General features: G+C 49.5%; 1 protein-coding gene across 1 annotated transcript in view; it reads left to right on the forward strand.

The window, feature by feature from the left end:
* LOC137414560 (endosome/lysosome-associated apoptosis and autophagy regulator family member 2-like) overlaps positions 1-16,962 on the forward strand; it is a 155,734-nt gene that overhangs the window by 100,938 nt on the left and 37,834 nt on the right. Inside the window, exons 10-12 of the mRNA XM_078770035.1 lie at positions 1,383-1,511; positions 14,822-14,915; positions 15,116-15,215. Of these exons, the coding sequence (XP_078626161.1) occupies positions 1,383-1,511; positions 14,822-14,915; positions 15,116-15,215 (323 nt within the window). The remainder of the gene's footprint in view (positions 1-1,382; positions 1,512-14,821; positions 14,916-15,115; positions 15,216-16,962) is intronic.

Consider the following 16,962-nt stretch of genomic DNA (forward strand, 5'->3'; position numbering starts at 1 on the left):
CCACTGCCTTCCCACACAGCAACTGTCGTGCCGAGATCGCAGTCAAAACATCGAAAAGAATGATCACCGATAACACTGGTTCCAATGGTGAACTAGACACTGATCGGTTCCAACGTGCAATACTCCAGTACCGGAATGCACCGGATCAGGACACTAGGTTGTCTCCAGCCATGATCATCTTCAAGAGGCCAGTCAAGGACTTCATACCCATCATCCCAGGCAGATACTTGCCATCGGACACCTGGCGGGAAACACGCAACAATCGTGAGGAAGCTTTGCGCATTCGGCATGCCAGGGAGATCGAAAGACTCTCTGAACACACGACAAAACTACCTCCACTGGCCGTCGGGGACCATGTCCGGATCCAGAACCAGACCGGCCTGGAACCACGAAAATGGGACCGGACCGGAACCGTGATTGAGGTAAAACAATTCGATCAATACGTTGTCAAGGTGGATGGCTCCGGAAGAATCACTCTCCGGAATCGTAAGTTCCTGCGACGTTTTACGCCTTTCAGCATGACAACTCCCACTACGACTGGCAAAAGTGGCATGCTGCCAACCGTTATGCCAAGTGTTATGCCAATCGTACCGAAATACTTAATGTCTGGTACCCAACCCATCGCCGCTCCAAGAGTCTGTCTCAATCCTGTTACCACTCCCCAGAAGGGTGAACCCCAACATGTCATTGCGCCGGGCTTACCATCACAGACACTCCGCTCCACCACCGCGATGACACCACCCGCGAGAGTCGCTAACCAACCGCATGTGCAGACCACCGCCACACCTCCACGGTCACTGCCTATTTCTGCCCCCTTGACGGTTCGGGTGATGATGGACCAGCTGGAGGGGACTCCGGCGTCGGACAGGGCGACAGTGAACCACCCACCGGAGACTCCCACAATGGACCAAGAAATTACGAACTGCCCTCAGAGGACTCCGACGATTGATCGGGTGGTGACGGGCCGCCCGAAGCGAATTATCAAACCACCAGCCCGATTCAATTCAGAAGAATATCAATTATAAACTCATGTGATCCTTTTTCTTGGTCTCCAGTTTCGTTCTATTCTGTGTCACAATTGAACGTTTTTGGGGAAGGGAGATAGACAACTCTTGTATGGTGCTGTTCTCTATTGCGTTCTCATCTTGTGTAATACTGCGCATTGTTATTTGCATATTCTGTATCTATTATCTTATTCTAATATCTACCATCGCTTTCATTGTCTTGCAGATTGATTGTTCATCGTTGTTGCTAATAAACCTGCATTCAATTGATACATTCTTGTTTAAATACAATTGACCGTTTACTCAATATCATGGAGGAAAGTTTTGTTTTTGTGTTTTCAAACTTTTTGTTTTGCATCTTATTGCCCCAAATGACAGAGTGCGAGCCATGTCCGGCAGGCACGGAGCCCATCCGCGGGTACGAGTTCAAATGGTGGAACACCTTGCCGGATGTCATGCAGATGACGTGCTTTAATATCCACACAAATCATTGCCGCAGTGTAGATGGTGAGTTATTTACATTCACAAAGCAGATTTGCTTTAATTCTGCACGCTGAGTTCTCAGTGTGCATGTGCTGACGGTCAAGCATTTCTACAACCTCCATGGTGTGGCGTTCTCTCGACGTCCAAAATCAGGAACTTAAATTTGGGGAAAATACATCAAATCTATCTCTTGGCATTAATGTTTCAAATGAAATGCATAAGCGTTGCAGTTTCTTTACATTAATGTGCCCATTTAACGGGCTGGCAGGATGGCCTAGAGGTACGTACACTCGCCTTCTAATTTGTCTCACTTGGGTTTGAATCTTGGCCCAGCTATAAACTGTCAGTCCGGTGTTTTACAGGCAGGATCATTCATCAATGTGTGTGCCGTGTCTCAGATGGACGTTAAACGGGCGTCCCGTCTGCCAGCATTCGTTGGTGGACTTTAAAGATTCCACGATGATTCCACGATGAAGAGTAGGCGAGCTATCACCGGCACCATGAGCAATTTTCAAATTCCTGCCCTATCGAATCAAACGTCAGGCCTGGCCAGCCGGTTCGTAAAGACTCGGGCCAAGCTTCCCCCAGCCGACCCCACATGAATGGTGATTTTAATGACTAGTACACCCGCAGACTCTGGGAGGGGCAGGAATGGTCATTCCTCTTTGGGGTATATAGATTACAGTCGATCTATGGGCAGGTCTCAAGAACATTGGGTGTGTGTTCATTTACCAAGTTTCTTGTAGAGAGATCTCCAAGTGGTTTAAGCATTTGAGCAAGTACTCCATTCAAAACCGTTGAGGAACAGCTGGCTTGGCAAGCGCTAGCTAGTTGCTTAGTAAAGGAGCACAACCCGAGCTTCTCCCTTTCAGTTTCGTATCAAACAGCAGGAGCGAGTTTCAGAGGTTCGCTACGAAAAATGCCACGGTTGCGGCAGAAAGGGCCATGTTATTAACCCAACATTTGTGGGTTATATAGAGCACAGTAGATCTTTGCTCAGTTCTGTAAGTAAACCTTACTTCACGGATGTCGGAATTCCTCCAAATTTCTTCATTTACTGTTATAAAGAGCATTAGCGACTGTTTAAAACGCTAATCATACGTGTTTGTGGTTAATAATATTTTTGCTTCCTGTAGAAGCCGTTGCCTCCCACGGAAACGCCATTATAACTATAAGCTATTTATACACGTTATCACTGCAGCAAAAACGCATTGGGAAAGTGGGACATTATTAGTATTAATATTGTTTTGTAATAACATTAACAATATGCGATTATCATTAATTCTGTTATTGAAAGCGTCTTTGGAAAAACGCCACGATAAATCTTCTTTGGAAAAACGCCACGATAAAGCTAATTGTCCCCCGTCGCACCGCGGAGCAAAAGGGGGGACAATGGTTTTCCCCTCCGTCCGTGTGTGCGTCCGTGCGTGCGTCCGTGCGTGCGTACTTGCGTGCGTAAGCGAAGGACCGAATTCTAATTTGGTGTGTGGGTGCAACCCACGTCAAAATCCAAGATGGCCACCACCATGTATGTCTGACGCCATGTATGTCTGAACCTTGTGAGCGGAATATCTTGAAAAATAAGCGAAGTACCAACCTCCAATCTGGTGTGTGGGTGTATCTCGGCATAAGTAAGAACGCTATTGAAAATTGGGTCGCCACGTCAAAATCCAAGATGGCCGCCACCATATATATGTCTGAACCTTGTGAGCGAAATATCTTGAAAAATAAACGAACTACAAACTTCTAATCTGGTGTGTGGGTGTATCTTCGCATAAGGAAGAACCCTATTGAAAATTGGATCGCCACGTCAAAATCCAAGATGGCCGCCGCCATGTATGTCTGAACCTTGTGAGCAGAATATCTTGAAAAATAAGCGAAGTACCAACCTCCAATCTGGTGTGTGGGTGTATCTAGGCATAAGTAAGAACGCTATTGAAAATTGGGTCGCCACGTCAAAATCCAAGATGGCCGCGACCATATATATATCTGAACCTTGAGCGAAATATCTTGAAAAATAAACGAACTACTAACTTCTAATCTGGTGTGTGGGTGTATCTATGCATAAGGGAGAACGCTATTGAAAATTGGGTCGCCACGTCAAAATCCAAGATGGTCGCCTTGCGTCTTCACCGACGGGGGACCTATGCGTAACGCTTGTTTAACATTGATATACACCTCAACACGTGTGGACACGTGTGGATATACACCTCAACACGTGTGGACACGTGTGGATATACACCTCAACACACGCAACCCCATTGATGGCAATGGCGGGGAAACTCGCTCGGAGGGGGAGAAAAACCCCTCTTGGGTTGGGGGGCAAATTAATGCGCTACAACCTTCATTATGTAATCCTTCGTCATCCTGTCAAGTTTGGTTGAGATTGGATAAGTAACGACAGAATGTATTGGTGTCAAAAATTCATCAGACAGACACAAATGGTGTATTTTAGTGTGATGGCCGTGAAAGAAGAAGATGAAGAATGAGCCCATTTAATCGTGTGACTGAAAAAAATTCCTATTTTATTTATCTTTGAGTACTTCTGTGCCAAACCCTTGATGATCGCAATCTTTTTCATACAGTAGAGACCTGTGTTACGTGCTCCTCCCCAAACCCCGGTCACGGTGTACCTCCGAGCCCCAAGAGGAGTCACGGCAGAAAGATGTGTTATTCTGTACGTCAAAGATCAATGGTGAAACCACACCAATTGTTACCAACAAACAAGTATTGTATTAAGATCACACAAGAATAACAGTACAACAACAATAGTAATCAATTGTACAACCAATATATATTTCCTATGATGGTACCATCAGGTTCATACAATATAACTCACTGTGCTCCAAGTGAGCGAAAAGAAGAACATTCCCAATGTCTCTAATCCGGCATCAAGCCAAAGTCGATCCGTTCCAGTGATCGTCAGTACGATGTCTAATCGAGACCAGAATCCCGTTTGGATGACAGTCACAGTCACGCTGCCAAAGCTGCGCAAAGGTGCCCTCAAGGCGACTGGGAAATCACACCCTTGGGTATGGACGTTCCACGGCTCCCAATCGGCGAACCGCAGATTTCCCACTCAAAAGCCACGTTACACACACACACCAGATTAAGTCTGAATGCTGTGAAAATGGTTGAAGTGAAGTGAAAAACCTTGAACGAAGCGCCATTCCTGCGCGAGGTAAAAATGGCCGACGGCCCGTTCTCGTGGCGTAACGGCACTCCGATGATTCCCCTCGGAATCAACCTCAAAACCTGTCACGCAGGTTTATCTGTCACCGCGATAACAACTCTGTCGCAGGAATCCCTTTCTCAGGAAACCCAAAGTCCACACGTGACCCGCGTTCGCCACGTTCGCTCAGGACCTTGAAGCAGCTCGGCTTCTTGTCCAACTCACTCGCCCTGCCTTCCCTTCCTCCTCTTCCTCTTCGTCGTCGTCCGGTTCCAGTTTCATTTAAAACATTAACCTTTTTACCTTTTGAAAATAGTAATCTCTATTTCCCTTAAACGACAACAATAATAGTACATGGAATCAAAAATGTTTACAGTGGATGAAAACCACAACAACGGAAGTGACGAATCCATAACACCTGGCACAACAAATTTGTTGCAGCATGCAACAATTGCAGTCTCCAGTCTTAAGCTCATGACCAATTTGCACGGATGCAAGGGAGGAATAGGTATTTTTTGTATACAAAGTCGAGGCTCGTGGAAGAGCTAGAACACAACAGAACATGGACAACATAGTAGGAAGGAGGGAAATGCACCAACTGCAGGGCAGAGGGCCACAACTGAGGGACCCTTCGGATGAGGAATAAAGGGCGTGGGGAAGAATGAGATCGAGGGAAAGGGAAGAAGGACACTTGGAGTGAACAATCTAGATTCTGCGATGTTGATGCAATGAGATCTTCTGCACTTCAAAGAAATCTTCTTTCTCGAACTGTTTAGGCCAAGCGGCGTGGCCTGCTGCTCGTGAGATTATTTTTCCTCTGGTTAGGAATTGTAAACGTGAAATATTTCCAATGACTTCAAGCAGGTGCAGTAACTAGTGTATGGTACTGCCAACAACGGAATGGGATGATCTGTATAGCCGGCTGTTGCCTGTATAGTCAGTTATTGTTGAGCAAACCAAGCAGCCAATAGGCACTGGAGGAATGGGTATGTACGTTCATAACTTGTAGATACAATCTAGCATTAACTATCGGATCCACCCAGGATATATGCTTACCTTTTCTTTAATGCGGCGTTTTGCTCTCTTCATCAATACTATTTTTGTGTTTTGTTAAAAGTGTTTTTTTACATGTTCGCTGTGTGCAATGGTGCTAGGACATGTCAGCAGCACTCGGAATTGCCTGGGGAAGCTTGGATTTTGGTTTGCTTCTCCACCATGTACACTCTGGAATGTTTTTAGGGGTAAAAACAAAAAACAAAAAAAAAAACAGCCCCCAGTATTCAGGGTTGGGGAAGAGCCTAAATTCTTTCGAGGTAAATGTGTGCCACCTGGTGGAAGCTGGTATTACAAATCTTGATAAAATACGCCATCGACGTCATTAAAAATGGGGAAATTAAACCGTCTGCAAACATAGGTTCTTTGCTGATATAAATAAAAACAAGAAGACGTCATGCGGAGCACGATACTTGCAAAATCCGCCCCCCACCCACAAGAAAAAAAATTCCATCGATACAGCAAATTGTCCATTTCATCAAGATTAAAATTAACAATCTTGATCAAAGCTCGGGTCAACAGAAAGAAAAGTGACGATTTTTCAGATTAAAAATGATGATTTTTGGAAGGTTGACCTTGAGTTGACCTTTAGACCTCAAAAATAGTTGGTGGTTGAAATCAGTGACCATATATGTAAATCCTCTTCGAATTTCAAGTCAATAAAATGAAAATTGGTGGTTTTAGAAATTCGGCTTATATTGACCTTTTGGCCTGTATACCTAAAATATAATTTGTGGTTGAATTCAGTTTTTTTTTTTTTGTATACAAGATCGAGGCTCGTGAAAGAGTTAACATTAATCACACAAAAAGTCAAACCGACACATAAAACACAAAATAAGGGGAGCGGTAGACAAGATGGGGAGAGAGGGGGAAGGACACAAACACAACATTTGAGAGCAGGGACATCGAGAGGAATGTGGGAGGGGGAGGGCTTGGGGGGAGGTGGGAGAGGTATAAAACATATGAACACTGCAAGGACTTCCAGGAAAGAAGTTGGAATTTCAAAAAAAAAAAGTGTCTGGGATGAATTAGCGGGGGTAGAAAAGATCAAGGTTTTGGATGGGGGAAGATAAGAGATGGTGGTGAACAGCTGTTTTAAAGACCTGGAGGGAGGAGTGGGATTGAAGGGAGTGTGGGAGTTTGTTCCAGAGGTGGGAGAAAAGGGGAATGAAAGAGTGAAGGTGAGCAGAGAGCCTAGATTTTGGTTGCTTAACCATAAGAGGGTTGCTGGCAGATCTTGTGCGACCTGTCGGAATATTAGGGGGATAGAGCACAGAGAGCTGGGGGAGCAAGGCCAGAGAGGAGTCGGTAGAAGACAGAAAGACCACCAACCTGCCTGCGGTGAGTGAGTGAAAGGCCCTCGGAGTTAGCTTCATCGCAGGAGATTCCAATGATTCTGAAAGCTTTGGTTTCAACAGCGTGAAGCCGAGCTCGGTGAGAGATCAAAAAGTGACCAGATATGCAAGTCCTCTTCAAATTTCAAGTAAATCGGATGAAAATTGAGGATTTTTGAAATTTGGCAAAGTTGGTGACCTTTGGCCTATGTTGACCTTTTGACCCCAAAAACAATAGGCTTCTCAATTGGGACGACCTATACAACTTGGTGAAGTTTCGTGACGATCGGTTTAGAATTGTGACCTGCAGGCCGGTGACAAACAAACAAACAAGAAGACGTCATGCGTAGCACGATACTTGCAAAATCCACCCTCCCCCAAAAGTTTTCCAATGATACATGATGGCCTATGTTGACCTTTTGGCCTACGGTGACCTCAAAAATACTTGGTGGTTGAATTCAGTAACCAGATATGCAAGTCCTCTTCAAATTTCACATCAATTAGATGAAAATTTAGGATTTTAGAAATGTGGCCTATGTTGACCTTCCGATGTTGACCTCAAATATACTAGGTGGTTGAATTCAGTGACGAGATATGCAAGTCCTCTTCAAATATCAAGTCAATCGGATGAAAATTTAGGATTTTAGAAATTTGGCCTATGTTGACCATTTGGCCTATGTTGACCTTTTGGCCTATGTTGACATCAAATATAGTTTGTGGTTGAATTCAGTGACCAGATATGCAAGTCCTCTTCAAATTTCAAGTCAATTGGATGAAAATTGAGGATTTTAGAAATTTGGCCTATGTTGACCTTTTGGCCTATGTTGACCTCAAAGGTACTTGGTGGTTGAATTCAGTGACCAGATATGCAAGTCGTCTTCAAATTTCAAGTCAATTGGATGAAAATTGAGGATTTTAGAAATTTGGCCTATGTTGACCTTTTGGCCTATGTTCACCTAAAATATAATTTGTGGTTGAATTCAATGACGAGATATGCACGTCCTTTTCAAATTTCAAGTCAATCGGATGAAAATGGAGGATTTTAGAAATTTAGCAAAGTTGGTGACCTTTGGCCTATGTTGACCTTTTGACCTATTGACCCCAAAAACAATAGGCTTCTGGCATTTGACCAACTCTACCACTTGGTGAAGTTTGGTGAAGATCGGTTGAAAATTGTGACCTGTAGGCCGGTGACAAACTAACAGAGTCACAAACATAACCGACCAATATACTTGAAAAATCTTCGATTTTGCAAGTAACAAACAGACAGAACCACAAACGCAACCGACCAATATACTTGAAAAATCTTCGATTTTGCAAGTAATAAAAGTACATTTATGTGTGGGATGAGGCCATTTAACCCATCATGCTTGTGCTTTATCCCCAATCCATTAATTTACTCCATCACTTTATCATAAAGGATCACAACTTTATCCATCATCGATGATACTGTAGCGGCTGCCGCTGGGGTTACACAATCGCTTTGCACCTATCAAGGACGCGGAGCGATCACCAGGCCGGGCTCGTCCAGGACGCCCGGGCAGGCCCGCGCTCGACTTGCCAGGCCTCGGTCGGGACGCCCGGGCAGGCTCGCCCTCAACTTGCCAGGCCGCAGCCGGGACGCGGGGCCACGCCCCCTGGCGCCAGGCCTGGGCAAACCCCCTGGCGGAATAGATATATATTGCTGACCGTAAAACGTTTTTCCCAGAGTGCCTGAGTGTTTGATTCGAATAAAGCAGCTCAGATGAATTCAAGCTTTTTGTCGCGTCCATTCTTTCGATCGACGTGGGAGCCACAGCTCCTTCATTGGTGACCTACCGACATGGACACGGCAGTCGCCCTTAAACTGCCTACCTTCTGGGAGGCTCACGCGGCGGTTTGGTTCGCACAAGCGGAGTCCCTGTTCGCCCTGCGGGGCATCACGGCGGACGACACCCGCTTCCACCACGTGGTCGCTGCGCTCGGGTCGGCCACCGCAGCCCGCGCCCTGAGCCTCCTCGAGAGCCCGCCAGCCGCTGACAAATACGGCGCGATTAAGAAGCTTCTCCTCGATGCTTTCGCCCTCCCAGCGGCGGAACGCGCACGGCGCCTGCTCGATTTGCCTGAGCTCGGCGACACGCGCCCTTCCAAGCGAATGGACTACATGCTTTCGCTGCTCGGCGAGCACTCTCCGGCATTCCTGTTCCGGGAGCTGTTCCTCCGTCAGCTGCCTAACCCCGGTACGCCTCGCCCTGGCAAGCACGACGATCACAGATCCCCGGGCCCTTGCCAGAGAAGCCGACAAAATCTCCGCCGCGGGACAGCGCATCGCAGCGGCGACATGGGACCCGCCGCCGCCTGATGCACCATCCATGGCGCCCGAGCACCCGGCGCGTTCGACGGCCGAACTGCCGACGCAATTGGCGGCCGCTATACCGAGCCGACCACGTCCAGCACGACGTCCGAAGCCTCCACCCGACCAAGCGTGGTGTTCCTATCATGCCAGGTTCGGACAGAAGGCCCGGACATGCCGACCCCCGTGCACCTTCGGCGGGTCGGGAAACGGCCAGGCCGGCGTTCATTACCTGCCATGAGCGCCGGCCACAGTCACACGGGCAACTTACTGTTCATCACGGATAAAGCGTCCGGACGGCGCTTCCTGTGCGACACCGGCGCCCAAGTGAGCGTCATGCCCGCCTCTGACCAGGACAGGCAATCCGCGGTTTGCGGCCCCTCCTTGGTTGCGGCCAACGGATCGACTATCCGCACCTTCGGCCCGCGCAACGTCACCCTCTGCTTCGGCGGCCAACGCTTTGCTTGGACGTTTGTAACCGCCAACGTGCCCATGGCTCTGCTAGGCGCCGACTTCCTCTGCGCACACGGACTGCTGGTGGACGTCCAACGGCGTCGTTTAATCAACGCTGAAACCTTCAGCTCCCTGGTATGCACATTGAGCAGCTCCGCGCCGACCGAGCTGGCATGCACCGTCCCGGCGGCGAACGAGTTTGCTCGCCTGCTCGCGGAGTTCCCGGCCCTCACGCGGCCGACGTTTTCGGCCGTCGCAGTACGGCATGGGATCGAGCACCACATACCAACCACGGGCCCGCCGGTCTACGCCAGGGCCCGCCGCCTCGACCCAGCCAAGCTTGCCGTTGCGAAGGCCGAATTCGACGCGTTGGAGCACCTCGGCATCGTGCGGCGCTCCGATAGCGCGTGGGCCTCGCCACTGCACATCGTGCCAAAGCCGGGGGGTGGATGGCGCCCGTGTGGCGACTACCGCCGTCTTAATGACGCTACAACACCCGACAGGTACCCGATCCCGCATATCCAAGACTTCTCCGCCCGTCTGGCGGGACGGGTCATTTTTTCGAAAATTGATCTCATACGGGGATATCACCAGGTACCTGTCAGGGCGGCCGACGTCCCTAAAACGGCAGTCATCACGCCGTTCGGCTTATTCGAGTTCTTGCGGATGCCGTTTGGTCTCAAGAACGCGGCTCAGGCGTTCCAGCGCTTGATGGACGGCGTGCTGCGTGACCTGCCGTTCCTTTTCGTTTACCTGGACGACATCCTCGTCGCCAGCACGTCCCGGGCCGAGCACCTCCTCCACCTCCGAACACTGTTCGGGCGCCTCAGCGAGCACGGCCTCATCGTCAACCCGGCCAAATGCCACTTCGGCACGACGGCCGTTGATTTTTTGGGCCACCACATCACCAAGAACGGGGCTGTGCCGCTGCCAACCAAGGTCGAGGCCATCACCACTTTCCCGCGTCCCCGCACCATAAAGGCCCTGCAGGAATTCCTGGGAATGGTGAATTTTTATCACCGCTTCGTGCCCCGTGCTGCTCAACTCATGCGGCCCCTCTACGAAGCCCTCCGGGGCAAGCCGGCCAAGCACGGCATCGCCTGGTCCGCAGCAATGGATGCGGCCTTCCAAAGCTCAAAGCGGGCCCTCGCCGACGCAACACTGCTCGCTCACCCGGTGCTCAACGCTCCCATCGCCCTCACCACGGATGCCTCCGACTACGCGGTGGGCGCCGTACATGAGCAATGGGTGAACGGGGTTTGGCAGCCACTCGCTTTTTTCAGCCGGCAGCTCCGGCCGAACGAGCTCAAATACAGCACGTTTGACCGGGAGCTCCTCGGTCTACACCTGGCCGTCCGCCATTTCCGCCACCTCCTGGAGGGCCGACCTTTCACGGCGTTCGTCGACCACAAGCCGTTGGTTTACGCCATGGCCAAGGTCACGGAGCCATGGTCGGCCCGCCAACAGCGCCACCTCTCCGCCGTGTCGGAGTTTACCACGGACATCCGGCACGTCGCCGGCAAAAACAACGCCGTGGCCGACTGTCTTTCCCGGGCCAGCGCGAACGCGGTCCACCTGGGCGTGGATTTTGCGCTTATGGCGGCGGACCAAACCACCGACACCACGGTGCAAGCCCTCCGGGCGGCGGACACGGGCCTCCGCCTGGCCGACATCCCCTGCGCGGACACTGTCCTGCTCTGCGACGTCTCCCAAGGCCGGCCTCGCCCCATCGTGCCCGTCACCTGGCAACGCCGCATCTTCGCCTCCCTCCACGGCCTTTCCCACCCGGGCCGGAAAGCTTCCCAGAAGCTGGTGTCGGCGCGTTTCGTCTGGCACGGCCTTCGTCGGGACGTCCGCGATTGGACCAGCGCCTGCACCGCCTGCCAACGGGCCAAGGTCCACCGACACACCCAGGCCCCGCTGGCACCTTTCACCGTGCCCGAACGACGTTTCGACCACGTCAACGTGGATCTGGTGGGCCCCCTTCCCCCATCACGAGGGTTCACACACCTGCTCACCATGGTGGACAGGACCACCAGGTGGCCGGAGGCCGTTCCCCTCGTCTCCACCACCACCGCCGACGTGGCGCAGGCCTTCATCGCCACCTGGGTCGCCCGCTTCGGCGCACCGGCGGACATCTCGTCAGACCGCGGACCACAGTTCACCTCCGAGCTGTGGGGCGCGGTCGCCCGCAACCTGGGGGTCAAGCTCCACCGTACTACGGCCTACCACCCCCAAGCAAACGGGTTGTGCGAGCGATTCCACCGCTCCATGAAGGCCGCGCTCATGGCCGGCCTTCAAGACGGCGGTTGGGCCGACCGGCTGCCGTGGGTCCTTTTGGGCCTTCGCACGGCCCCCAAGGAGGACCTCCAGGCATCCACCGCCGAGCTGGTCTATGGCCAGGTGCTACGCGTCCCGGGCGAATTCGTGCCCGACGCTACCAGCCCCTGGTCCGCAGCTCGCCAGCGCTCGGACCTCCAGGAGGCCGCCCGACGGTTTGCCCCCGTGCCGACATCCCACCACGGTGACCCCCAGTCCTACGTCCCCCCAGCACTCCGCACCGCGGAGTATGTTTTTGTGCGTCACGACGCACATCGGCGGCCACTCCAGCCGCCGTACGACGGGCCCTTCCGGGTGCTGCGACGGGACGACAAGTCGTTCGTCATCGACATCGGCGGCAGGTCGGACCGGATTGCAGTGGACCGCCTCAAGCCGGCGCACGTGGACGTCGACCACCCACCACGGGTGGCCCTCCCGCCGCGGCGAGGCCGCCCCCCGTCCACGGTGCCCCCCACTCGACCGCCCACCACCTCACCGGACCCCCTCCCACGACCCGCCAGGGGTCGCTTCGGCCGGGTCATCAGGACCCCCCTCAAGTTGACCCTGCCGGTGCAAGTCGATTCTGGGGGGACGTGTGTAGCGGCTGCCGCTGGGGTTACACAATCGCTTTGCACCTATCAAGGACGCGGAGCGATCACCAGGCCGGGCTCGTCCAGGACGCCCGGGCAGGCCCGCGCTCGACTTGCCAGGCCTCGGTCGGGACGCCCGGGCAGGCTCGCCCTCAACTTGCCAGGCCGCAGCCGGGACGCGGGGCCACGCCCCCTGGCGCCAGGCCTGGGCAAACCCCCTGGCGGAATAGATATATATTGCTGACCGTAAAACGTTTTCCCAGAGTGCCTGAGTGTTTGATTCGAATAAAGCAGCTCAGATGAATTCAAGCTTTTTGTCGCGTCCATTCTTTCGATCGACGTGGGAGCCACAGCTCCTTCAATACTAACCTAATCTTTTCCATTTATTTAATTTAACTCAGGGTGGGTATGGAGGTATGGAGGAGGATGAGGAGGAGCAGGGAATAGGGGATGGGAACTAAGGAGCAAGTACAGGAAAAATTATTACCAGCGTTTTTATTTTTTATTTATTTTATTTATTACATTTTGTATTTTTGATGATGAGGTTGGATCAGCATAACAAAACATCGACAGAATGTTCACTATTTGACGAGACCCTCTCACGGACGTCACAATGTTTACATATGTACAGGCAGTCCCCGAAAATATAAATCCTCGTTAAGTACATCTCATGAGTGATGAATCGACTGCCGAACACAGATGTTTTTTTCTCTTTTCTTTTTTTTACCCTCACCAGAGGAAAGGGTGTTGCATTTGAGTCTTTGTTTGTTTGTTGTTTTCACGGAATAAATATGATTTTCTCTGCAACCGTTGGTCCGATTGACAGGAAACTTTCACCATAGGTTCAACTCCACCTGTAGAATTATTTTATAATGATAATTATGACGTCAACCGTCACGTGGTATGGGCGCCATCTTGGAAACCGAAAAAATTGCACCTCTTTATCTCCAAAAGCGCTGAATAGAAAAAACTGAGACGTGGCTCATTGTAAAGAACTCTCCATGGGGAATAACATATGTTAATGATGTCATAGATGCCTCCATTATGACGTCATAGTTCGACAAGTACAAAACTTCATCCGATCAAGATGAAATTTCTTGGGCGTCATCTCGGGATAAATTTGTGGTGAAAAAAAATGATGACGTCATCGGTCATGTGGTTTGGCCGCCATATTAATTTTAACACAAAAGCCTTAAACACCACTAAAAACGTCCTGACGAGCCTCTGCAATCTCTGATTTCTCTTTCTTGTTAACATAATGTTATTAATTGTACATCTTTAATCAAAAATTAATAAATTGGAGTATGTGGAAGTGTAGTGGAAGGGCCGACGAGAGATAATGAGCTAGTTAAAAAGGTTTATGGTGAAGTAGGGCAAGCACCGCTTTCTCTCTTGTGCCAGTAATTAACCCCGTTGAGAGAATTGCGGAGGGGTGTTGGGACGAAGCCCATGTGAATTGTGGTGTGAAGGTGTGAACGGGTAATTGACTTGAGCTCTGATTTCCTGCGTTTAGTGCTTGGTGTTCAAAAAATGTTCAAAAAAAGCTGTGTTCATGTGAATGGATTGGACGTCCGAAAGACTGAAACATGGTTATGAAGTATAATCTTCGCATGAACAGATGCTCGGAAGCTGGGGACTACCTGTACATCATTAACTAAGCTACATTTGTATCTCCCATTCCTGCCAATGCCCATGCAGCCCTCTATCCACAACGCATCCAGGTACTTATGTAATTCCAGTTTAAATTCATCCCCAGCTTCTGCTGCCACTATCTTTCCAGGGTGACCATTCCAATTGTTCTTTATTCCTTTATAGGATTGAGGCTCATGGAAGAGCGAGGTAGAACCTAGCAATGTCAAAATACAACCATCCGAGATGACAGCCATTAGTCCTTTCAAGGTGGGCACTATGAGTACCAGCTTGCTGGGGGTTGGATATCATTGACAATTGATCTCAGGATTCCAGTGGCGCCCCCTCCCCTCCTACCCAAGTGTAGCAGAAGCCTGTGAAAGAGGACCTTTCAGGTCGACCCCTTACCTTTCCTTGCCTGCACGTTGCTGTATTCTCTCCTGCATGTGCAGATGGCTGGAATCTTGCTGGCGATAACATCTTTACCAGCGTAGGAAGTGCTGATGACGACTATCTCATCCTCTCACTGGAGGTTCCTGGCTTTAGGTCAGTAACTTATTTATATTTAGCTCCCTGTGAAACTGAGGAACACTGAAGAATAATTTTAAAATGGCCTTCCAAGAGCCAAACGTTCTTTGAAAGTAATTGAAGTAGATGGAGATTTGAGATTTGAACACGATGTAATTTTGCATCGTTTGACTCCAGCAAATATAATTGCATTGACTGGAGGTTGATGTTGAATCCAGGGTTCCAGAGTTGGACTATCGTGATGGGCAGGCGGTTGGTACCATCACGTTTGTATTCGAAACGATCTGCAGTGAAGATTGTGATTTCTTCTTCATGCTGGTGAGCGGTGCTTTAGCAGTATGGAATTTTTATTTTTTATTTTTAAGCTTAACTTATTTTGTACAATAATCCTAATGTAATTGCATTTGTAAATCGATTTCAAAGTACTGGCAGATTTAATGTGGCCTTTTAGTACTATCTGAAAAAGTACACTTTGCTTTGGGAGACTCGGTAATTGTTACCAACATCTGTATTACTGATTTAGTGCTCATTCTGAAGTGACTATGCTTTGAGATGCCCTCTGGTGTTTCACCACAAGAGAGGTTTGCAGTCAAGTCAAACAGTACCAGCTTGCTGGGATGAATGATCCCGGTGTGTACCCCGGTTTAGAATAGGTACACCGTATCCCTGCGCATCGTAAGAGGCGACTAAGGGTTGGCGCCAGGAAGGACATCCGGCCATAAAAACATTGCCTCAAACAGGGAACCATGATTGTCATGGGGCCCGCAAGGCTAACCCCCGCTCTAGCGGGGAAAATGGCCTTAAAACGATCATTCATTCATTCATTCAAACACCTTGGCTTATCGATCCCAGATTAGAAAGCTAAACAGCATACATGATACCAAATGGGCTATTGTGCTACCTCTAGTTCTTGTAGATTTTTCAGTATAAACAGTATGCAAGACAAATTAGTACCCTGCGCTCACGAAGCGAAAAACAGGGTTAGCTGATCGGCTGAGCCCGTACGTGTAGCGTACGTGCATGTCTGTATTTTAAAAATCCATTTTCTCGGCAACCGTTGGTCCAATTAACACGAAATTTTACCATAGGAGTCTCCACCTGTAGAAGTTTTTTTCCCAAAAATATGACGTCATAGGTCACGTGGTATGGACGCCATCTTGGAAAATCGTTATTCCTCTATATCTCCCAAAACACTCGATGGAAAAAATTGAAACATGGCTCATTGTCAAGTACTCCCCATGAGAAATGAGATATGTTAGTGATGATGTCATCGGTGCTGTTACGTATTACCTCCCCCAAACCCCAGTTATGGTGCACCTCTGAGTCTGGAGCGGGAACACGGCAGAAAGATTTGTTATTTTGCATGTTCTATTAAACCATGGTAAAGCCACACCAGTGCAATTGTAGAACAATACAAGTAATTATTGTATTAAGAACTCTCACATACACAGTAATAACACTCTTAAAGAAAGTACAATGAAAATGTCACTTGCATCTCATGAACAATACATATGATGGTACCATCATTCCCCAATGCTCTCAAAGCAATAAACTCTAGAGACGCCAAACGTGAGTGGAATGTAACATTCCCCAAAGTCCATGCACGAATCTCCACGCGGGGTGAAGGTCGAGGTCATGCAGAACGGCAAAACAACAGGCAGGTATTGGCGCAGCTGTGGATGAGGAGTTATGAGGTGAGAGGTCGATATGGGGATTGAGCCGATAGGTAAACCAACGGCAATCAACACGATGAGGTTGATATGGAAATCCCAACGGCAAAACAAGATGCACCAAGCGGACAGCCTCTTCTTCTTCGAGGCCAAAATGGCATGGAGGCGCTTGATTTTTTTTTTTCCAACGATGGGTCACACTTGGTGATAAAACCTGAGACGCAGGTTTAATTGCACTCGCAATATATGACGATGTTGCGCAATCCCTTTCACGGGTTCCCTTCATTATGACATCATAATTTGGCAAGAACAACGCTTGATCCGATCAGTATGAATTTTTTTCTCTGCAACTGTTACTCCGATGAACACGAAATTTTCACCATGAGAGCGCCTCT

Source organism: Myxine glutinosa, chromosome 1, assembly GCF_964187855.1.
Source record: "Myxine glutinosa chromosome 1, kmMyxGlut1.1, whole genome shotgun sequence".
NCBI lineage: Eukaryota > Metazoa > Chordata > Myxini > Myxiniformes > Myxinidae > Myxine > Myxine glutinosa.